Source organism: Lacerta agilis, chromosome 5 (assembly GCF_009819535.1).
Source record: "Lacerta agilis isolate rLacAgi1 chromosome 5, rLacAgi1.pri, whole genome shotgun sequence".
In the NCBI taxonomy this organism is placed as follows: domain Eukaryota; kingdom Metazoa; phylum Chordata; class Lepidosauria; order Squamata; family Lacertidae; genus Lacerta; species Lacerta agilis.
The window spans coordinates 25,587,594-25,612,334 of record NC_046316.1 but is presented as its reverse complement, the minus strand read 5'-3'; the positions used below and the strand labels follow the sequence as shown (position 1 = coordinate 25,612,334).

Below are 24,741 nucleotides of genomic sequence, written 5' to 3'. Positions count from 1 at the left end.
TTCAAGAAATAACATCAAGGCTCTGTAGAAATTCAGAACTCTTAATAGAAGTTTTTTTTTAAATGCTTTGTTTCTTAGCAGATTTGGCATTTAATTAGACTGCTCTAGCAACTATGCTCTACCAACTACAGTTGATAGAGATTGATAGATGCATGCCTATCTAGCAATCATATCTGATTTTGAACAAAAGTACTCTCCTTTTTTCTGTTACTCAGAACTGATAATGTACAGTATTTACAAATAGTTTTGTTCATATATACACTTAATTGCTTCAAGATGAGTTCAAAACTTTTTATTTTAAATCAGCATGCACATGGAAAATCACCATAGTCCTCTTAGATCAAATTAAGGAAGAGGTAAGCCACTGATAAGGAATTCTTGGTTATTTTCCAAATCTATCTTACTTTAAAAACAATTACTGAAGCAGAGTACAGTTTGGGGATCATGCAGGATGGCAAATTAGTTAATAGCATTTTAAAATCAGTTCTACTTTTCTTCTTGGTTCAAAAACCTGTTTTTAGTTATCTTTATCTTTATCTTGAGCACCAAATCCATTTACTAAAGATTGTATAATTTAGTTTATTTTCTTTCTGTGGCTTAGGTGCAACTCATATAAATGAAACTTGTCTAACTTAATAAAAGAAGTAAGAGGTTCTTTAGAAACACTTAAGCCATAGTATAATCTAGATTCACCAACCAACAAACAAAAAAAATCTCTTTTGCATTTGCATTGGCTAAAGTACTTTCAGTAGAGCTTTTGCTGGTAATATTATGTGTTGTGATTTGTTGTCAGTTTACTGAAGTTAGTAGGAAACATAGCATTATTTGTCTTTAAAAATTAAATATTGTGAATTATAGAACCAGGGGCACAAGTACCATCTCCCTGTGTTATTTGTTGATTAGTTTAGAGCGGGGTCAACGACTTTTGTGTCTGGATTTTCACTTTTTGAAATATGGAAAACCTACATTCCATTAAATTATCCTTTATTATGCATTTATTACTGAGATGTGTTACTTGCCCTATACTGTAGAAAGCACCCCCACCAGCCAGTTTTCCAATTAAATTTCTTGCCCTCTGGTGCTTTTCTCTTGCCAATTATTTACCTCATGAGACATGGGTTTTTGAAGTGGAACCCTTTGTCCAGAGAGGGGGAGTGACTTGTGGAAAGGAAGTTCCTGTGAAGAAGTGGCAGGGAAATGATTAAGCACTGCTCCTTCCAATTCACTACTGCAAAGTCCTTCCTTCTGAGGGTGCTGTGCAACACTGACAAGACTGTGGGTCTAATCTTATATCTGAATACAATATAATGTGGCATTTGACCCTGAGACCCTGGCAGATTCCCAGGGATGATTTTATTTTCCAACAACGCCCCCATAAATAATCAGGCAAGTACCTGTACTTTCACTAACTATGGCACAGATTTATAGAAAGAGCTGTTTAAGTAGACTGCTGAAGACTTTTTCTTATGGCAGTATATACTGAATTTAATAGGGCTTTCTCAGTAAGTGTTTAATATTAGTCTCATTTCAGATGTCCTTAAAACTAAGAAAAAATGGATTCCCACCTCTACTTTGCAGATGCTGTATTCTCTTTCTCTAAAGCTTTCTGGTTTACACAAGAAGTGGAAGAGAACTTGGAAAAGAGAGGAACAGATGACACATCTGAGCTTAAAGGAATTTGCAATACTGTACCAAGATGCACAAAAATTAAACTTTGCAATCAAAGATCCAGTTGAATTTTCAGAATTAAAACCTTGGTGCATAGCTTTGAATGTTAAGTTTCAGAGCTGTTTCATACAATCTCCAAATAAGGAGGTAGAATTCTGGGCTGTGCCTCAGACTACAGCAGTGTGTGTGTGTGTTTTTCATATTTCTGAATATTTTCCCATGGTAAAAGCAAATCAAACCCTGGATGCACTAGCTTCTTACATGTAGGCAGCTGCAGTGGTTCAGTCCAGAGTTCTTCAATCTTGGTGAGAAACTAGTATACACCATACAATTAGCAATTGAGTGAATGCCTTTTGAAAAATAAATTGCAGATGCAGACTATGGTGTGACCTTTAGTAGTGCTTTAACCCTTTCCCCTGATGTGGGTAGGGGTCCTGGGTCTGTTTATTTCCATTGTAGGTAGAATTTCCTATTGGAGTGAATGTGAGCTTCTCCTAATGCACATAAGCAGTTGTGTGAGGCCTGGTCCACATTAGGACAACAGTGTTGGGGAGAAAGAGAATTAAAGATCTCCTGTCCCAATGCCAAAGTGAATTTTGAAGTATTTGAGAAATTTTGATTTTGATTTCAAATGCTTGAATTGGAATTAAGGCAAATTGTCCTCTTTCTGTTTCCTTTGCTTTTAGGCAGGAATTGAAACTTAATAGTTTAAATGCTGAGAGATAATAAGACAATTAGTACCTAGAAAATGCTGTAAATAACACCTTCATTTAGCCCAAATCTGTGAAACAGATCTTAAAAGCTTTGGGTTGGTAAAATATATGCTTGAATAAATCAAATATGGGAGAAGTCGATGTGTTAATATTCAGAGAGGAGCTGTAATTCTTAAACATTGAGGAAACTGAAACAGTATATGAAGGCAGGCTGTGTCTTTCAGGCCTGTCTTTGGGATAAGATATGGGGAAATATGTTGAAAGAAAGAAACTCCCATCAAACTCCGTCTTTCCTGTTAGCTAATGGTTTTGGTGCCCTGTGAAATTTCATAGGTCAACTTACTTTACTATAGCATACCTCTGGCAAGGCATAATAAAGCAAATGCTAATTAGCTTCACACTTTTAAAATTGCATTAAAATTGCCATGGTGTTTATGCTCTTTGAATTTCACTTAGATCTATTAAGGGTTAAAGAGGATGCTGTATGTAGCATTGTGAAAGTTAAATAAATGTAACAAGTAGGCTGTTCGTAATTATACAAGTATGTTCTCTGCAAACACCCCCCCCCCCCAAGAAGGTGCCTTCTGAAGCTGAAAAAGGACCTGTACTGGCTGCTTTTCTTGACAAATGCTGATGCTGTAAATAATACAGCTGTTCCTCCTCTGTATGGATTTTGCAGTACCAAGAGCGATTTATAGGTCCAGAGTGCAGCTGTTGAAAGTCATTTATTCTTGGTTCTCATATTAAATCTATCATATACAAATGCATTAACATTCAGTACAGAACTCAAGGGCTTAAGGTAGTTTTTTTCCTTCTTCATGGTCTTGCAGCCTGTAAATATTCTCTGGTTACACAAAGCACATTTTTGACTGTCATTTATTATTAAGTTAATATTTAAGGAGGGGCTCCATCTTTTTATGATTTCCCCTTACTAAATATTTGAGGCTTTTTCATTTAATACTATGATTTATATATATTTGTTTTAAAAGCCTCCTGTCAACGTTAGGGAAAATTGGAAGCCTAATAAGCATGTTTGAATAAATTCTTTTGCATTAGTTTTACTGTATGTCACTTTAAAACGTGTTCAGGTTTCATTAATGTAATATCTTAACATATGCCAGGCTGACTTTGGAAGATCAGTTTTAGTGTTCATTAGTGTAATTTGAATCTCTTGCTTAACAAACTGTATTTTTAAAGAAACATTCCTTTATACTAGCATGAACAAGAAACAGAGCCCAGGGTAGTTCCCTGTAGGAAACAGAAGCAGGCATGGTTTTCAGTAACTAGGATCCCTGGCATTACTGAGCAGGCTTAGCCACCATCTCAATGTCGTCGGTCATTTCTCTTATAGTGTGAATAAATTCCATTCTCTCTGCTGCTGGGTGGTTATGATTGCAGGGATGTTATTACACTGTCATTCCTCATACTGTTTTGGCCCAGCTTTACTGGCAGAGATCCTGAAGTGGGTGCAGAATGCCCCTGTGCACAAACTCCACATTGCCTAGACAGGTGCATTATGTGACCCATGAGAGCAGCAAAATAACCAGACTGTACAATGGTGATGGGATAAAATCAGGCCAAATCTTTACTGACAACAGCAGGCAGGGCAAGGGTTGGCATGGCATTGGGTTCCAGGATCAGTTCATCATTCCACAAGCCCCATGTTGATGGAATGGATCTTCTGGGTTTGGATCGCTCCAAACCTGTACGACGGGAGTTGGCCAGTGTTGAACCTTGCCATGGTGCAAACCAAGCAAGGTCTCACTGGGGGAGCAGGGTGCAGATTCAAACCAGGCAAAATGGCTGTGAGTTCCAGGGGAAGCAGCCTATATAGGCTTTCTCCTCCCCTCTTCAGCAAGGGCTCATGGGACAGCTTTTCCCCATGAGCCCACCACACAGAGAAGATACTGGGCAAAACCTTCCCCGGTATTTTGCTGCAATCCATGAGCCACAGTGTCCCCAGGCAAAGGCGCCCTGGGCTTATAGGGCATGGAATGACACTTCTTACAGTATTCAATGCAACTTCTTCTCCTCACACATAGCAACAATGGTGTAGCAACAATGGTGCCCATTTTGCTGCTTTATTTTATAGAGAAGTACACAGGATTATGCTTTTAGGAAGATATAGTGCAGATAAAACTTGATAAGAAGAATGGAGAATAGAAACAGCTGTTTCTAAAACGGGCAGTTACTAATAAACAAGTGGACAGCCTGTGGCTCCTGATTCATTTTCTGTGTCTGACACAATCTGAAGCTGTCCCATTCTTCCATCCCAATCAGATTTCCTTCCTTTATGCTCCTTTCTATTTTATTTCCTGGCTTTTATAAGCCCCCCTCCCCCTTTCTGTGTGGTTTCAGTGGAAGCATCAGCACTTTATTTTATTTCCCCCTTTCTCCCAGTTGTATGATTTGGGGCGGGGGAGTCATTTATGTATGAACATGTATATAGCATGCTAAAGTTAAAAAAGGAAATAGTTTCACTTGCTTTCCAGAATAATGGGTACATTGTCTGATGAACTAAAATAAAATTAAAAATGCTCTGTTTACTTACTTGAGAGCAACCTCACCAAACTCAGTAGGGCTTACTTCTAAATAAACCAGCATATGATTTGGATTTCTAATCTGAGGTACGTATGTGAAAATTGAAGCAGGGCAACATTTATTCCAGAGCAATTGGGGTGCTTTTGTCCCTGACTCTGCCCATCATTGGTTCTGGCTCACCCGCTGCTTGCATGCACCCACTAACAGATTTCCCAGAGGATTGATAGGAAAAGGTTGCCCACCCCTGCTACAAATATACAGTGGTGCCTCGCAAGACGAAATTAATTCGTTCTGCGAGTGCTGTCGTCTAGCGAAAATTTCGTCTTGCGAAGCACGGATGGGGGAAGCATGGTTTGACGGGGGGGAAGCGAAAATTTTCCGTCTTGCGAGTCGCGCCCATGGAAAAATTCGTCTTGCGAGTCACCCTTTCGTTAGCGAATGCCTTTCGTCTAGCGAGTTTTTCATCTAGCGAGGCATTCGTCTTGTGAGGTACCACTGTAATATGGAAGACTGTTTCCCTAATGGGCTGAGTTAGTTCTAGCTGCTTGGCCCAACTCCCTTGTCTCAGATTACGTCAATAGGAATTGCTGCCTAGTAGGTGATAGTGTAAGGACAATATCAGGGAAGCCGAGAAAATAAATGCTAGCCTGGCATCATATGGACGTAATGCCATATGTTCTTGTATTAGTTTGAGTTTGATTTCATTGAAAGACTATTTTTTTACAATATTTTAGAGCCTCTTGTTACTATATAGTGGAATTTAAGTATTCTAAATAAATAAGTAATCGGGGTGGGTGGGGGAAAATCTATTCTGTATGTGTTGTGTGTCTCTAAAACCCTGACAGTTTCACATGAATCTAGACCAAGTATTAAGAACAGCTCACTGGAATTAAACTGCATCCAAGACCAGGAAAGATTATATACCTGAAGAGTCTGAGCTGATTTATTGCAGAATGGTTCCACAAACTGGTGAAGATATTGGTGAAGGACACATCCAAATGACACTAATCCCATAAGAGGCTACTAATTGGATTTCTTAAAAATATTAAACTAAAAGTATCTGAGAACAAGTCAAAACACATACAGCGACTGAAATTGGTGCACAATGCATATGAAAAAAGCTGAAGTTACAACAGATGATACATTCTTTTCTCTGATTTCAGTACAAGTAGATATGATGTACATGCCTGTGGGTGGCAACTGGTGTGTGCATAAGAAATTGAAAAATTCAGAAGTGTAATACTTCACCAACTGAAGCATGGAACCTCAGTGGCCAGCTGAATTTCTAGATGGTGCTGAGAACTCATGTAGAACAAAATGAGAATGAAATGTTGTGGTAGTGAAGCTCAAAATCATCTTAAAGTTTTTAAAAGTTAATGTTGTTATGTGGAGTAATTAGGTTTTATTATTTGTTTTTGAAAATGTGTATCCTAATGCCTTTACTAACCTGTCTATGATTTTTCTCCAGGAAAGGTGTTTGTTGTACATCTGGGGATAGGTGTCTGTTTTTTTTTTGCGAGGGGGTAGTATGAGTTTGTGAACCCCTCCATTGTAGGCTCAGGTTGTATATATGTGTAAATAAACCATATATCATAAAGACACCACAGTTTCTGCTGTGCCTCATTTCCAAAAGGAAACACAGACCCTGGGTAAGCGCCTGGAACCCCTGGAATCTTGCTTGAAGACTGTGGTGGTGTGCAACAGTATTTAGGTTCTTGGATAGATATAAAATCCATTTTCCACTATCCACTATCTCATCACCCCTTTGATGATCTATTTCGAAACACACATTAGCTTAAGCTCATATGATACTTCCTGGTAAATAATATATCTGTAGAGTAGTAATACGATGCAGAATGGCAATTATATGCCACACTGACTGCAAACTATACCTAGTTAGATGCATATTTAAAAAGACGGGTTAATTTACCTCTTTTACCAAGGAATGAGTAAGATAGTGGTTTATTTTTATTGAAAGGGTTCTAGTAATTATCTACAATCCAGCCAGCAAAGCCATCTCCTTTAATATAATTCTTAGCATGATTGCTGGTAACTTGAGAGGTGGATCCTGACTGTAATTTAATAAGAACTCACATTTACAACTTGGTAAAGTTGTAACAAATGCTTTTCCTGGTAACTGATTTTGGGCTATGCTTCATGTAACTTGAAATCTGATCACCAGAATATAGTTTCTATATAATCTTATGTCTTCCTTCCTTTTGCAGTTAGAATATATTATATGTTTCTGATTGTACTTCAGGCTGTTTGTAGATAGCATGCTGGGAAAGTGTTGCTTTCCAGTACTGCCACATCCTGGTATTAGTCCAGGCAAACTACAGAAAAAAACGCTGGAACCTGGGCAAAATTGCAACATAAACGCTATTAATGGCATTTTTAGGAGAATTGGGTGTAGAATAACATATAAAAAATTAGACAAAATTAAATGACAGGAACACTGTGAAATCGTAATTTCAAAATGGCCGACCTGCTGTATCAATTGTATTGTATTTTGATTAGTTTTCTAAACTTAATTGTGTGTATCATATGTTTTTTAATTGTTGTTACCAAACGTCAGGGAAAATAATACAAAGTTGTCATTGATCTAGTTATTAGGCTACATAATTTCTGTATTTAAATGTTTGCTAAAAACAACAAAGTGAAAGCAATGGTACATTGAAACAAGGTCACAATAAGGTGCTTGAACCAGAACTTTTATTATGTATTACAAATAACGAAAGCAGATATCAGTCATCCATATCATCTTCTATATCAGAACAATGTTCAATCAACAACACATTTTCACAACCAATGGTCTGGCACTGACCACAAGCTGTTGAACATGGAAAACTATTTTTTTTTTGCACGTGCAACGGAATGTACAACAACCAGTGGTGCAGTTACAGTGGATAACTTTCAAAAGACTTTCAGGTGCAGGGGCCATGTCTGACATCACAGGGTGAAGCTGGTTGCCCTCCTTTATCATCCAACCCCAGTCATTAGGTCGTAAACCCTCTTTGTGGCATGACCATTCCATTATCTGGTAATATGATCGAAAACTATGGAATTTTGTTGCAGATGTAGTTGGTGGTAGACGTTCTGGTGCAACGAAAGAGTTTGCTGGTGTTACTTTGTCCACTAGTAGGCGATGTCATAATGTTCCAAGGGTATCATCAACTTTTCCACCAAAAAGTATAACCATCGCCTTCTGACCAGCATCTTCAAACAAAATGCCGATGCTAATTCACGAAGTCGATTATCTGCAATAAGTTTGTTGAAACATTTGCCTTTTCCTATCCCAAATATTCTGGATGTGCTGTCACAGCAATACAAGCAATAATGTCAAATGTGTGGTTTGGATTTTTTCCTTGTTTATCACTACGAAAATACAAATTAAATTCCATTTGATGGTTAGCATGGTACAGGAGTAGAATCAATAAATCGGAATCTTCTCCAATCACAGTAGTAGTTTGGAACTTAGGTGATGCCCCAGCTGCCTTCACAATTTCAACATCAGCATCTCCTTCACCTAGTCCAACAGTGCATCCTTGTCTCTTCAAATGTTCAGCTATGAGAAGAATGATTGGCTGTTTGTTACTTTCATTGGAAAGAAAGTTGTCTTGTTTTAATATGAATTTAGTTTGTGGAGAGAAGTGTACTTCAGGGCTAGAGAACATAGATTTCCGACATTTGTGAGTCATATCTTTAATGGATGGGATGTTTTCATAGCTGTCAAAGACAATAATAGCTTTCCCATAATGACGAGTTGTAAAATTCGCATAAGAACATGCTATGTCATCATACCTGTTGTCTTTGTCCATGGAGCATAGACAGCATCTTAAAAAGCAGAGACACCACCTTGCCGACAAAGGTCCGTATAGTTAAAGCTATGGTTTTCCCAGTAGTAATGTATGGAAGTGAGAGCTGGACCATAAAGAAGGCTGATCGCCAAAGAATTGATGCTTTTGGTGCTGGAGGAGACTCTTGAGAGTCCCATGGACTGCAAGAAGATCAAACCTATCCATCCTTAAAGAAATCAGCCCTGAGTGCTCACTGGAAGGACAGATCCTGAAGTTGAGGCTCCAGTACTTTGGCCACCTCATGAGAAGAGAAGACTCCCTGGAAAAGACCCTGATGTTGGGAAAGATGGAGGGCACAAGGAGAAGGGGACAACAGAGGATGAGATGGTTGGACAGTGTTCTCACAGCTACCAACATGAGTCTGACCAAACTGCGGGAGGCAGTGGAAGATAGGGGTGCCTGGCGTGCTCTGGTCCATGGGGTCACGAAGAGTCGGACACGACTGAACGACTGAACAACAACAAATGTCACCATACGTTTCATGTTTCTTCCATTTAAGGCAATGCAGCACCGGACCACCATCTAACACGAATTGATCACTTCTTGGAATGTATTCGGTACTACAACTATTCTGTTTCTGCATCACATTTTTTTGATAACATGTACTATCTGTGGCTTGTCAGCCTTCCTGGGTATACAGCATGATTTGAACAATGAAGGTGGGTATGAGCACAATTCATACTGCAGCACTTCTTCCAAATTTAGTTCGCCTGTGTTAACAATGCCCAATAGCCTTTGAAACAGCAATGCTGGGTCAATCGTTCTTTCATCATCTCCAGGAATTTTCAGTGCAGCAGAGAACGCTAATGTTTTAACTTTGTCAGAACGCTTACATTTATATGCAAAAACTTCTTGGTCAATAAGTTTAGCTACAATGACCTTACCAACTTCTTGCAATTCATGCACATTAACATTTGCCAAATCTGCAGTTACACCTGTTACAATATTACACAGACTTGACTCGGGTGTAAATGGCGAGAATGCTTGCAACTTGCTCAATACCAGTTGTGAATCACTTTTGTCTCTAATCAGCCTTGCACTAGATAGTTCCTTGTGTTGTTCACTTGATGAATATGACACATTGGTAAACTCCTGCATAGCTAGATACAGGCAATGATAAAGACCAAACTGCTCTCTGAACGCCAGTCAATCCACTTCCTCTGGTCAAACCCCCTGTAGTTTTAAGAGAGCGCATCAGACATTGTTCAATTACTAAGTCAGAACCCAATCCTGCCCAGTACCGTTCACTTCTGCGTATCACATAAAATCCTTTTTCAAACATTGCAGAAACAGTCGCATTTGTTGTTGGCAACAGAATTATATTCTGCAAATATAGGTATGCTGATTTCAAGTAATTATGGTGACCCGCAGCTGCGAAAATGGGTAGACACTGATGTATGGCATCAATATGCATTTTCCATGAACCAGTTCTATCTGCTGTGATGAGTTTTCTAGCAAGATCAACCATATTTTGATACTTAAGCCATAGTTTACTTGTTGCTGAGTTTGCTTTCAGTTCACTCTTCTTTGCTTCCAATGCACAGCTTATGTGTATCATAGTCTGTGAAGAATCCACTTCTTCTATAGTTTTGTTAAAGGACACTAGTGAATCATACAGTGCAGAAGCTTCTTTTAAGACCTGGGGGAATTCTGAATGATCTTCCATTATCTGCGACATTATTTCAGCACTTAAGCATGAATCGAGAATCAAATGTCCACGAAAAGCTCTTGATACTGATTTCCCATTTAACATATGCACTACTGTATTTTCCCCATAAATCTCTTCGAGGATTTCTTTAAGGCCCGATTCTGCCATGAGTTTACCAATGGCCCCAAGAAGATTCATGAAAGTATGAAAGGAACCAAGCAATAGAATGATGTCCTTGAGAGCACTACCATCACATGATGAATGAACTATTTGTGATGCTTTCCAAAAGAGTGGCTGATCAAATGTTATGATAGTTGGTATATTGTGCTTAAGAGCTAAATCTCGTAGGTATGTTAAGGTAGACAGGATGCAAGTCATTTCAGTGGGCTTCATATCAATGATAGGTAGGAAGAGTACTGACGATTTCTCAACTTTCTGGTTGTTTTGGTTATTATGTATTAAGTGCATCATTCCAGACCAGCCAGGCATTGGTTGTTCAAAGTTCCTTGACAGTTTCCACAGCAGATCTACTTTGACATTTGTGGGATAGATATCAGGCAATATTTTAAACTTAATGCCTCTGAGAGTACTGGATGCAAATCAATATTCATGAATGTTGATAGATGCAGCAGCTTTTAAGTCACAGCTCAATATATTCTTTCTTGGAATACAACGAGAAAAGGTTTTTGCTGGGGTTATTGCTGCTATCATTCCCATACCATGGAATGTGTTCTCACCAACAGTGTAAGAATATTGTGATCAATATTGTCCGCAGCTAGAAGAACGTGATTATTTTCAACATTTTCTAATATATCAACAATTAAAAAACACAGGATACACACAATTAAGTTTAGAAAACTAATCGAAATACAATACAATTGATACAGCAGGTCGGCCATTTTGAAATCACGATTTCACAGTGTTCCTGTCATTTAATTTTGTCTAATTTTTGATATGTTATTCTACACCCAATTCTCATAAAAATGCCATTAATAACGTTTATGTTGCAATTTTGCCCAGGTCATTTTGTATATTGACCGGACTATATCCTCTTCCAAGACCTGCCATATTGATTGTAATCTGACATGGCCCCAAATTAGCACCATCACAAAGTATCATTCCTATAGACTACTTTTCATTCCACCTGGTTTGTATGTGTAATCTGAATTCACTGTTACAGGTAGGTAGTAGCTGTGTTGGTCTGCCATAGTAAAAAATAAAATAAAATAAATCCTTCCAGTAGCACCTTAGAGGCCAACTAAGTTTGTTATTGGTATGAGCTTTCGTTTGCATGCACACTTCAGATATTCACTGGACTTGCAGACTTCACACATTTGGAAGATACGAAACAATATTTTCATTTTAAGGGATTGTTTCTGTTCCTACAGCCATTAATGGAGAGCTCTAGCCTACCCCCCCTTTAGTAGACAGATACTGATCTATCTAGCTACCCATTGTTTATAACAGCAGTGTCTTTCAAGTGCATCAAATAGGCTCTTTCCCAGACCTACCTGGAAATGCAAGGCAACGAGTCTGGGGTGATTTGCATGCAAAACAAATGCTTTACCACTGAGCTACAGCCCTTCCAGGACTGTTTTTATTCATACTCCCTGCAACAAGTTTTCTCAAAATGTGAATTACATGAAAATTATACAATTGTGTGTGGGGAAATAGGAAAAAGCTGCAAGGAAAAATATTAATGGATCTTGAGGCATGTGCAAGTATAATTAACCTTCATACCGTTGTTAGACAGTAATTAAGCTGCATTTATTAGGGATTTTATGGCAGAAGATAGAAATGGTACACAAAAATCTAAGTGATAATATTTTTTTAAAAAAGAAAGAAAAGACAACCCCACCTTTTCCTGCCCCTTTGCTATATTGTAAAATGTGGCTGAATAGGAATTGAGTTGCAAAGTAGAAATAAGCTCAGGGAATTTATTTTCTTTGTGTTACTAGAAAAAGAAACATGCTGCCTTTTTGAGCTTTTTATCTAAGACTAGATGCCAGCATGCTCTAGTTCATAATTACAAATCCCAGGATGTTTTGTGCAGCTACAAGTGCTAACCTTGGGTGCTTTTTTCTCCGGGAATCTTCTTAAAATTATATTGTATTGTTCTCTGTTTGGAATGTGTTATATAATGGTAGCCAATGTTTTGCTCCTTAAAAATGTTGGTTATTTCTTTTCTCAGTTTCCTTGCTCACTCTATTTTTTCTAGTTTTGATTATTGTACATCTTGTACTCTTGGTACCATAGTATCTTGAACTATTTCTGCCAGTGCTTCAGGTTCAAATCTCACCTCAGCCGTGAACCTATTAGGTTGGATTAAATGAACCTCGCTATTTGCAAGATGAGGTCAACAAACTGACCTACTTAGGGTACTGAGATCAATCAGGATCAGGTTCATGAATAGCTAGGGATCCTAGAGAATGGATATGATGATTCTCCATTGTGCTTAAACTGAGCAGCTGGCGCTAGCAATCTGGTCAGCACAGTAGTCTGGATTAATAGGTTTGTGAAGGACTTTGAACACTCAAAAAGTGCTATAAAGATTCTGTTCTTTACATAGTGACAAGTACTTCCAGTGGAAAATTAATATATTTCCTTGACCGGGCAGAATATAGCATTGGATTGTGTTGCATTGTTTGAATACTCATTAACCCATATGCATTACCTGAAACATGCAGAACTTTTACGAAAATGCTTCTGTTGTGGTTATGATTGTTCTTTGAAACAAGAAACCTGAAGCCATGACCTGTAGCTTCTGATTATATTCCTACTGTTTCTGTTTATTGCATTTTTTAAAAAGCAAACAAACACTTTATGGTGTTACATTCGATGCGGTATCCAAATGCATACTGTTGGAAACTGTAAAATTATAACTTCTCATCGTGGACAAACAAATTCATTGTTCCTTCTTCTACTAAGCATTTAGTGCTTTGAGTTGCTATTGAAAAAGAGCCTCCTGTCTGTTGCTGGGCTGATACAGTATATTCTTTAATGACGTGTTTGAATCAGGATATGGTGCCTGTGTGCAACATTAATTTAACCACAGTTAAAACATTGCCATTTCTTAAGACAATTCAAAATAAATTATTGTCCTGTTTGGGGTGTCTCCAGGCTCACAAGGGAAGTGGAACAGAGCAGTGGCACCTACTGGCAGTAGAGTGTAAGGGAAAGTAAGGTAGAATCATATGTGGTGAAATTAGGTCAAGTAAGACAAAGTCATGTCTAGTAAGGTCAGATCAAGGCAGATCCTGTAGGGTCTGGCTTCAACAGGTCAGAAGCAGCACCTTTGACAGAGCATTGTGGTAGCATGTTCTTTCACAAGGAAGGAAGGCTGTCGCTTCAGCAAGGTGGACAAGCCTGAGACCTTCATTAGATCTGCCTTTGCTTTTAAAGGGCTGTTGTCTTGTTCTGCAGCTCTTGGCTCCTACAACATAGGGGTTACAGAGGGCTGCTGTGGGGGTGAACTCTGACAATACTGCATGCAAGCAATAGGAGGTGGCTATTTTTCTCTCTGCCATGCCTTACTTGGGAAATCCTGGTGGGCAGCTGGCTGGAGAAGATATTCAGGCTACATGATCCAGAAAGGCAGTTTATGTGTTCTTAAGGGCAGTGAACAATTACTGTGGATTGAACTATTTCAGGCACTCTGAAAAACATACGAACACAAAAATATTTCTTTCCTCCTGAGCTAGAATTCATTTCTTTCCATTTCATCCTAGGCATGTTATAAATGAGCAACAAAACGTGCTGCCGGAGAATACATAGTTAATAAACCTTTATTGAATTTTTCTTTCTTTCTTTAGTGGATACAGAACAAATTGAAATAATGTGTTGCTACACTGCTTGCCAGTATTTAAGTTGAAACAATAATAGTAATAATCCCCATATGTATGATTTTCCTGACAGGATTTAAAATCCAACAATCAACGCGATGACATTGCAGCAGCACGTGCTTCTCTGAAGGAAAATTCATCTCTTCTCCATTCAATTTGCTCTGCTTGTTTGGAACATTCAGACATTTCATCTCTTGCAGCCAGCAAGGACTCTGTTTGTAATGAAATACAGAATGCTCTTGATGTCATTTCCAATGCTTCTCAAGGAATTGGAAATCAAAAGGTTCAGTCGACATCACAGTCTGCTACTCTTGGAAGTGCCCTTGATGAATTTGAGGTAGGTGAATGTGTGGCACTGTAGCACACTCTGTAAAATGGCCTAATTTATTTTAAATGATGTGCTTGTGGAAAGTAGCATACCAGAAAACCAAATCTTACTGACCTATGTGTGATCAGTTTCATAGCAGTTCTCAGACACTCTTCCAGCCTGGCTGATTTGTTTTGGTGAGTGATTGTGACCTGCAACCTAGAGATCAGGTGTAAACATGGTATCTACTAAAGCAGGGGATAGCCAATGTGCACTACAACTGCCACCCACCTCAAGGAATGATGGGATTGTAGTCCACAACATCTGGTGTATCACAATAGGTACCCCTTTACTATAGCATTGATAGAGCTCATTGACTAATTTTACAAATGACACAAATGTCTCCACAGGGCTCCATGAAAACAGCAATAAATTGACAATTAAACATCAAGACAATCAACTACTCAATTAAATCCCAATCTTTAAAACTAAAAGCAACAAAGGTGACATAAAGGCAACAGATAGATATCTCAAAAATTCACAGTAGCAAGTTCTTCTCACACCTTCTTACTATTTAACAACAATTTCTCCAAAAATGCTCTGAATAACAAAAGTTTTCATATATATTTTTCCCCAAATGTGAAAATGAAGCTACGCTTTTGGACTTTCTTGGGCAAAGGGGTCCACAAGGAAGGTTCCACTGTTTGAAAGACTTTACTCTTGCCCAAATCAGTATGAGCTCAGAAAGAGAAGGGATTTGGGGGAGGGACCTTTTTGTTGACCCATTTTAGAGCATGGAGGCATGTTCACATAGGAGGAGGCAATTCTTGGGTCATTCTAGATCAAGATCATTTAGGCCTTTGAAGATCAAAACTAATATTTTGAATTGTGTGTCAGAACAAATTGGAGCCAATATAGTTCTTTCTGCCTGGGTATTATAGTCTCCCATCAACCAGCTCCAGCCAATTAATAGGCTGCTGCATTTTGAACCATCTGAAATATGTGTTTATGGGGCGATACATGATATTTTTTGCACAATGCAAGTTAAAATATACTAAATATATTAAAATATGCTTCTCACATATCGTGGAGGGAGGGAATCTACTTCTAGCAACAGGTCATCATCCTTAATGGTGTGCTTTGTTTGGGGGGAGGTGTTCAAGGAGTTGGGGGGCTGCCTCTCTGCATAAGCAGAGCACCCATATATACATTTTTGAATCCTGGCCTTAGATTATATTGTTAAATGTCTTCTTGTTCGTAGACTTTTTCTATATTTCTTTAACCCAAGTAGTGCAAATGGTACCTTAGGCTGAGTGAGTTAGATAAAGCAAAATTGATTGAGTATCTAACCTTTTACGAATGTTTGAGAATTAAATTGTTTCATTTTTCTTTATTTATGGGAAAATGGCATTGGATAAGAACCTGAAACAACCTTTGCTCTATCTTCTGCATTATAAATAAAGTACAATGAAATAAATGGATGTAGTAAACAGTCTGTTGGGAGCCAATCTCATTAAATGTTTATAGTCTGGAAATATTTGAAAGAGCTTACTCAACAAGTACTGTCTGGAAGCTTTCTTAATATCATTCATATACAGTATGGGAAGTTAGGATTTATACTTGGGCAAAAGCTGAAGTGAGTCTGAATACTTCCCAGAGCTTTAGGCTTACAATACATTCTAACAATACTATATAGTTGTGACTGTAATAAAAAGTATAATACTAAATTTGTAATAACTGAAACTTAAAGCTCCCATTTGGTCAGTTACTGTACTGCATTCCAGCTAGCTGTGTAAGAGGGAGACTTCAACAGGTCTAGAAGTGCTTGCAATGTGTTGATTTAGTCAGCCATCTTAGGGAAGCATGGCTATACCACAGCTCTTCCTACCACAAATTTTAAAAGCTGTTCTTGGGAATCATAGCAGTTTTGTATTTCCATAGCCCTATTCAAATGACATACTGTATATTCTGGCGTATAAGACTACTTTTTAATCCAGGAAAATCTTCTCAAAAGTCGGGGGTTGTCTTATACGCCGGGTGGAGAATCTGTGGTCGAGTATATCTAAAACTCTATATTTTAACTGGAAAAGTTGGGGGTCACCTTATACGCCCAGTCGTCTTATACGCCGGAAAATACGGTATGTGGAGGTATTGATGTGTGGACCAGAAGGTAAGATGAGATAATTCATAGTCTTGAGCCAAGAAGACTACTTCTGTGATGAAGACCCTGCTAACTTGAAGACCTTGTGGCACCTCCTAGCTCTAGCAGTGCCCCAGTTACATCCAGCATGTCTTGAGAAATGGCATCATAGCCATCTGAAGCAGAGGGAAAGGAATAACAAATAGATAGTTCTTTCTCGATCCCCTGTACAAAGGACCTGGACATACGGTTCCTGATTCACCTGTGGCAGCTTCTTTGTCTGTGAAATCAGATGAGGTGGTTCTAATGGGGGCAGTACAAAGATACTTGTAGAACCTAAAGGAGTGTGTGGCCATCTCCCACTACCCCAGGATTTGGCCTCTGTTGTGTCGCTTTCCCAGCCCCACAGGAACAAAAGGTGCCATTAATTCCTGAGGGTGTGGGGGAAGAGATTCTGCAGTGGCAAAAAGTGGAGGCGGTGTGAGGGAGAAACCCCCTACTTTTCCTCAGTGACTGGTTCTCCCTACCCCCCCCCCACCTTCAATTGTCCCTGCAAGGGTTTTTCCACCCCCAAAGCAAGCTAATGGAGTTAAGACAGTTCATTAAATTGCATTGGGGTTTTTTGGGGGGGATTTGTGGGTGCAGGAGTGACCCTTAAGGCTGGGCTCTGTAGAGTCCTCACTCCATGCAAGCTAATGGAGCAGAGCCACTCCATTAGCTTCTATAGGACAGGGAGAAAAACCTTGCTGGGACCCAAGATGGCAATCCTTCTCTAACTTAGACTTCAGTCAAAAGTAGTGAAGAATTCAGGGGCTTAAAAAAGCTAATCTTTTCTTTGAGGAGGCTGTTAGGGGGGCACCCTCCAATTTCTTTTCTGAGAGAGAGTATTGTCGGTGTCTCTAATCTGAAGTGAAACCAAGTTAGAGTGGAGCATTTCAGATGATGTATAAAACTGGAAACTTGGTGGAAAAGTCTGTAGCTAAGCATTTCATTTAAATCTAATATCTTCTTACCACACCATTAATTCTACAGGAGCAAAATGCATGAAGCACTCAGGCAGGACAGATTAAAAAATCTGTTTGATCAGATCTGTCTACTGCAAATGCTCACTCATTTGTATTGATTTCGTTACTGCTCCTTTTAAACTCATCAATGCAAGTTGCCCAGCACATATCAGATTTCTGTTGGTAAGCTCAATTGGATAATAAGATGGCTCTTTATCTTCAGTCTTCCTCCACTCTCGGTTCTCTTTTTTAAATGAAGGAAATATAGAGATTTGACAGTTGTAGCAAGTTGTAATAATAATAATAATAATAATTTTATTTATACCCCGCCCTTCCCAGCCAGAGAACCGGGCTCAGGGCGGCTAACATCAATTAAAATCACAACAAAAAACATAAAAACGATCAATTTAAAATAACAGATTAAAATACAAATTTAAAATTCAATTAAAACTGCAGGTCTCAATTTCAAAATAACCCACCAATAAAAGATGAAGCATAAATATTAAATATTAATTAAAACACCATATCATGAATCAAACATCACCTTCTTGTGCTGAAATTATGGATGCCCAGGTGAACTAATGTAAAATGAATTTATGTACCTAAGATGATCACCACTGCAGCATTTGGTCATACTACACATTATTATTATTATTATTATTATTATTATTATTATTATTATCAAGTAAGTTGAGAATTTTGAAGATTTAAAAAAATTATTGGGTGGTCTACTTTAACTCACAGTAGACCTACTGAAATTAATTGACCTAACTTAGTCATGTTCATTAATTTCAGTGGGCCTAGTTTTTTTTAAAAAAGTTAGTTGAATACTACCCATTTTCTCTGTTCTCCTTCACTTTGTCAGTATGGTTTTTAATGCATTGCCTAGCTATACCAAAATTATCAAGGGTTGTCTACCCTCAGATTGGAACATTAGAATTGCAAGTGAAGGGACTCAGACTGCAAATCACAGATCAACAATTATGGCTGAAGGACGGGCCTTGGCAGTACCTCTAACCATAGCTGTCAACCCTCCCTGCTGTTCCCCACTGCTATATACATAGCTGTCAACCCTCCCTGCTGTTTCCCAATGCTATAATAAGGGAATTTCCCGCAAAAAAGGGAAGGTTGACAGCTATGCCTCTAACAAAAATGCTTTCTCTTTGGAGTATCAATCTGCATTCGCAATCCAGAGTAAGGAAGCAGGGCATATGCAGATGATGTAGACCAATTCCTTGAAAAATAATAGCAACATATATACTGAAATCTAAAGTTGGGGCAGCCTGCAAAATCTCATCCACAAACTCTGTACATTAGAGTGGGCAAGTGTAATTATTTAATAATTTGTTAACGGAGCTTAATGATTTGATGTACCTTGTAGCAGTATCTTGGTTATAATCTTGAGATTTTGCTAGCTTAAGATATTTGATGGAAATAAGAGGGGACAGGAAGGGCCTGCTCATTTCAGCTTTTTAGTTTTATCTTCCTACACCATTACAGCTGCTGGTTGTTTCAGATGACAGTCATTTTGAAGGAAACTTTAACACAAGCCTCTCGGTACATATTTTCTGAGAGCAATTTATTAAGTCTAGTTTTTTAAGAAAAAGATTTGACCCATGCTGATGTTTCTCAAACTTTTGAAATTCCGAAACCTTCTAAAGTTACTCTAATTCTTCTGCCTCTCAACCCACTAACAGCCATCTCTTTAGAAGATGAATGCACTCTTCTCATAGATTTGGCTTCATTGATGCTGATGTTTGGTCAGAATCCACTAAGGAACAACTATGTGGAAGGTGACCCATCTGATCACATCAAAATGGAAGGTTAGATTATATGAAAAAAGTCAGAGTTTAAATATAGCTTTCTCTGTCTCCATAAAGTTACAGTTGGTCCTGGGAGGCTGTCATCTTCTTGTGTGGACAGGGGAGTGGATGGCCAGCTGGTACCGCCCACCTCTGGCCACAGTGGACATTACAGGTGGGGTGGGCCTCACTCACAAGGCCAATCAGGTGCAGGGGCTGGCCAAGCATTTTGAAATTTAGTTTGTTCATTCAGACATTTCTACAAATGTGTTTGTTTTCATTATAGTACATGGTTCCTCAAAATACTCCACACAACCCCAAATTAAACTTTTGTTGCTGCAGTTCCTTAATTTTCCTCTCTGAAAGAAGTCACAGAAAAAGATACTTCTTGCTTAATTAAATATTGCTAATTTTCATGAATTCGTATTGTAGTTAGAAAAAGACTCCCAGAAGAGTTATCTCTCGTGTGTGATTTCCCTTTGCAATCAGGCAGACTCACCCTGCTGTGAGAAGAGGGTGCTGCAAAAAAGAAAAAGAAAGAAAGAAATGTAATAGTTTGATGAATTTCTAATGTCTGTTGCCATTATCATGAGTTAGGAAAGTGATTTGCTTAAATTAGATATTATGAAATTGATAATGCTTTTGGATAAACAAAGCAACATTATTCCATTTTTAGATAAAGGAATTTCATACACACAGAATTTCATACACATCTTGATGTATTCATTCAAAATTTTCTAGTTAAACAAACCTCACTTTACAGAATGCACAATCCATTTCATTAATTTTTTTCTTCAAACACTTAACCCTCAAACCCCAAGCAGAAAACCACCAGCATTTATTTGCATATGTCTTGCCTTATTGAGAGGGCTCAGGATCACTTAAATGCATGGAATAGTGCCAGAAGAACTCCTGAATTTCCTGTTTAAAGATGCCCCACTTGCAGCAAGAGCAACAACATTTATTGGAAGAAAATGGAAGGGCCATATGCATGCAGAAGCTGAAATGATATTTATTGTTGCTACTACTACTTTTTATTATTGATGATATCTGTAATATTTTCATTGAAATTGTTTTAATGTATTTTATTTCTGTATTTACATACTACTTTGAGATTTACTTGTAATGGTAAGCAGTATAAAAATATATTAAAAATAGATAATTATACTAATTTATAAAACTACTTCTGCAAGTTAGCATCCATGGAAAAGTATTTCTGATGCCAGTTCCTTTATCTGCCCCATGATCAAACTATGAAGAGGAATTTCACATCTGAGTTTGTCATTTGTTAAAAGGAACTGGGCTAGCAATCCACCATCATCTTTGAGGCCAATTTATTTTACTTTATTTTAGGAATGTATTTAGTGCATCATCAACTATAAGTTCTCAGGGCAGTTTTCAAACATAAAATTAACATAGGGCAGGGGGTTTCAACCAGTGTGCCATGCCCTCTTGCATCTCTGCCTCCCAAAGGCTTGCACAGCTGTTTGTTGTAGCATCCCTGGCTACAAGCTCCTCAGGCTGCTTCCCAGGTCCCTGTGGGGCAGTGTGAGGAGGCACCTATCTTTGGGGCAGGGGAAGCAGCTCGGAGACCAGGGCGGCAGCAGCGGCTGCCTGGAGGACTCGCAAGGAAAAGGGAGGAGAGGAGGCTGAGGGAACACTCCACAAGGGAGGGTGTTCAAAAGGTGAGAGGCTGCCAGCTCTGCAGGGAAGGGGTGACATAACTGGGCTCCTGAGCCCCACAGGGATGCCGCAGAAAGAATGTAGTTGGTCAAGGGAGCTGTGGACTCAAAAAGGTTGAAAACCTCTGCCTAAAGTAATCTAGTTCTTCATATGCAGGAGAAACCAGATTGTGCTTTCTGCCACATTTATTATACTTCATTCAGTGATAATTGCTCTGTGGGCCCAGGGGTTTGAATGACATAGGATCATTCAAGGGAGAGAAGAGACAGTGTGTGAGTCGGGACGGACTTAAAAAAATAAATAAAACTCAGTGTAGAGCTAATTCCTATCTTGCTATTGATGAGAAGTGGGTTATTACACCCACACCCACACCCCGTTCTGCTAAAAATCCAAGCAGATGTCACATATTATATGCACTGAAACTCCAGGTTTTCTAAGGTAACTAGCACTCAAGACATTCTGGCATCTGAGGTGGACACCAAAATGGCACCTCCTCTCCCTTCTAGAGAAGAAAGTGTTAGGGAAGAGCTACACCAGGAACAGGGGAGGAAGAAAAATTGACATCAGGATCTGCTGCCCCCGGTGGATCCTGCCACCTGAGGCAGTCACCTCACCTTGCTGTGGGCCAGCCCTAGCCAGCACATAAACAGATAATACAACAATTGGTCTGCCCTAGTTGTCTGCCAATGGGCATTTTGCAGCCATCTGTTGCATGAATTGTAATGTACCCAATGGACAAGATCTTTGCACGAGAACCATATAAATGTACAACTTTGCTTTGAATTTCCTTCTGCCCTTCAGAGATGAAGATAATCAAGATTCAAACAGTAGGATGGTTACACTGGGAAATGATACATGCACTCCAGCTATGTGTTCAAGAAGACCAGTGTGAGCATGAGTAGTCTTCTTATTGCCCTCCTTTTATCTTTCCCTATAGAATCTGGTTGTCTTGGATCCTCTTACTGTGAAGGAAGACAAAACAAGGCCATCACTAGAAAAGCGTTTAGAAGGAATTATCAGTGGTGCTGCTTTGTTAGCAGATTCTTCTTGCACACGTGATATTCACCGTGAGCGCATTATCACGGAGTGCAATGCTATTCGCCAAGCCCTCCAAGATCTTCTTTCAGAGTACATGAATAATGTAAGTGAATGTTTTACTCCACCCACTCTTGCTGTTTGTCACTGTTTTATGCACTGCTGCTTATATGAAGGTAGTCCAGTAGTTATTGGTGTCTACTCAGTAGTGCTTTGGAAATAAAGCTTAGTCAAAGTTTTCTGAAAGGTATTTATATACTGCTGATTCTCAGAATAATACTTAATATGTTGTATATGTACAAAGTCGACCTTAATCCATGGTGCTCTATGATACCATTTTTGCAAAAGTCAACAGAAAAGGAGACGGTAAGTAATTTTTTTTAAAGCCTTCTTGTTTTCTCAGAACATTAGAAATAAGATATTCTGGTTATTATTCTGTAAACAGTTTCCTGGTACATGTGGTTACTTTTAAAAATAGCAGTATGTCAAGAGTGAGCTTAAGGGGCCAGTGTTCAGTAGGGGAAAGTCTTAGATTCACAAATCGGAAACATTTATCATGTATTCTGAAAATACAATGCTTAGATGTTGGAGGCAGACTTTAGATTGAACCACTACTATAGAGAATGTTACTGGCAGTAAAAGGATAAAACAAATACCAGCAACACTACTAGACAGAACTACTTCATCCAGTGTTTGATTTGGAAACATAACCTCTGTGTTGGACAGATAGATATCTTACTCTTATTCAGAAGACAATTTGGGAATGAATTTTGTTGAGTAGCTAATGGTATTCATGTTGAGACATGATATTCTTTTACTTTCTTCTCAGGTGTACAAACTATTGATGCTATGTGTTCTCTCAGGTCCCCCCTCCCCCACAGAACTTTATCATGTAGTGCTTTCAGTATTTTATCATAGCTATAGAGAGATATCTACAATATATATGAATTTAGTAAGATGAAAACAATAGGGAAAACAGGAAAGGAAGATAGGTAAACAGAGAAAAATGTGTGATTATTTCTAGTACAATTATTTCAGTTATTTGTTGCACAGAATCCAGGTATCCTTCCTCTATTGAATATTCTTCATATTCAAATTGGGAAAATTGGATTCTTCACCCAGGTAGAACATGTATTGTTAATTTGGCTGAATGAATGCCATAGTTACTTACTGATTATTTTCTGTAATGACAAAGATACAACTATTCACAAATGTGGACACCATTGTGTGAACTTGTATTTTCCCACTGTTCATTCTGTCTTTTAAAGGAATGAAATGTCTTTGTGCTCCTATGGAGTATTACCACAGAACTGGGAACTCTATTTTTTATATAAATAATTTTTATTTAGTTTTACATACATTCTTTTAAACATCCAATAATATTCATCTCTTATACAAATTTTTGACTTCCATCAACCACTTCTCAAGATTTTCAAATTTCCTAATTTCTTCTTGTATTTCCAACTTCACTATTACTTTTTATTACAATAATTGATTATTACCTTCCAAAATTATCTCAATAATATTTCCTAAAGTTAATCTTACAAAACTTCTTGTAAACCTACTAGCATAATTTGTTGTTTACATTTGTCTTTCAAATATTTCTCAAATTTAGTCCAATCCTTCAGAAATTCCTGGTCCCGCCGGTTTCAAATTCTTCCTGTCATCTTATCCAATTCTGCATAGTCCATTAACTTCATCTGCCAATCTTCAATCGTTGGTAATTCTTCTTGCTTCCATTTCTGTGCCAATAACATTCCTGCTGCCGTTGTTACATATAGGAACAATTTTTTATCTTGTCTATTAATCTCTTTTCCTACAATTCCAAGCAGAAATGCTTCTAGTTTCTTTATAAACATATATTTCAACATTTTTTTTCATCTCATTATATATCATTTCCCAGAAGCCTTTCACCTTCTTACATTCCCACCACATATGATAAAACGTTCCCTCTTTCTCTTTACATTTCCAACATTTATTACTTATTTTATACATTTTGGCTAATTTTACTGGTGTAATATACCATCTATACATCATTTTCATCATATTCTCTTTCAAAGTGGTACATGCAGTAAATTTTATGCTTTCTTTCCATAACTTCTTCCAATCCTCCAACTGTATATTATAACCAAAGTCTTTAGCCCAGTGTATCATTACCAACTCAGAACTGGGAACTCTCAACCCATGTTAGTTTTTTAAAAAAGATTTTCCATAGATTAAGGAAATACCCAGGAGCTTCCATCTGATACTTCCATTTTAGGAGCTGCAAGGTGACATTCAGCCAAGTTTTACCCAGAGGAGACCAACTGAAATTAATGACTAAGTAAGAGTAATTATAGATTCAGATAGGTAGCCATGTTGGTCGGACACAGTCAAAATAAAAATAAAAATAAATAAAAAATTGTCCAGTAGCACCTTATAGACTAACTAAGTTTGTTCTGGTATAAATCTTCATGTGCATGTACACTTCTTCAGATCTGAAGGAGTGTGCATGCACACGA

General features: G+C 38.2%; 1 protein-coding gene across 1 annotated transcript in view; it reads left to right on the top strand.

The window, feature by feature from the left end:
* The window catches only part of CTNNA3 (catenin alpha 3), a 577,780-nt gene that overhangs the window by 95,522 nt on the left and 457,517 nt on the right, over positions 1–24,741 (top strand). The window contains 2 exon segments of the mRNA XM_033148941.1: positions 14,343–14,606; positions 22,143–22,346. Of these exon segments, the coding sequence (XP_033004832.1) occupies positions 14,343–14,606; positions 22,143–22,346 (468 nt within the window).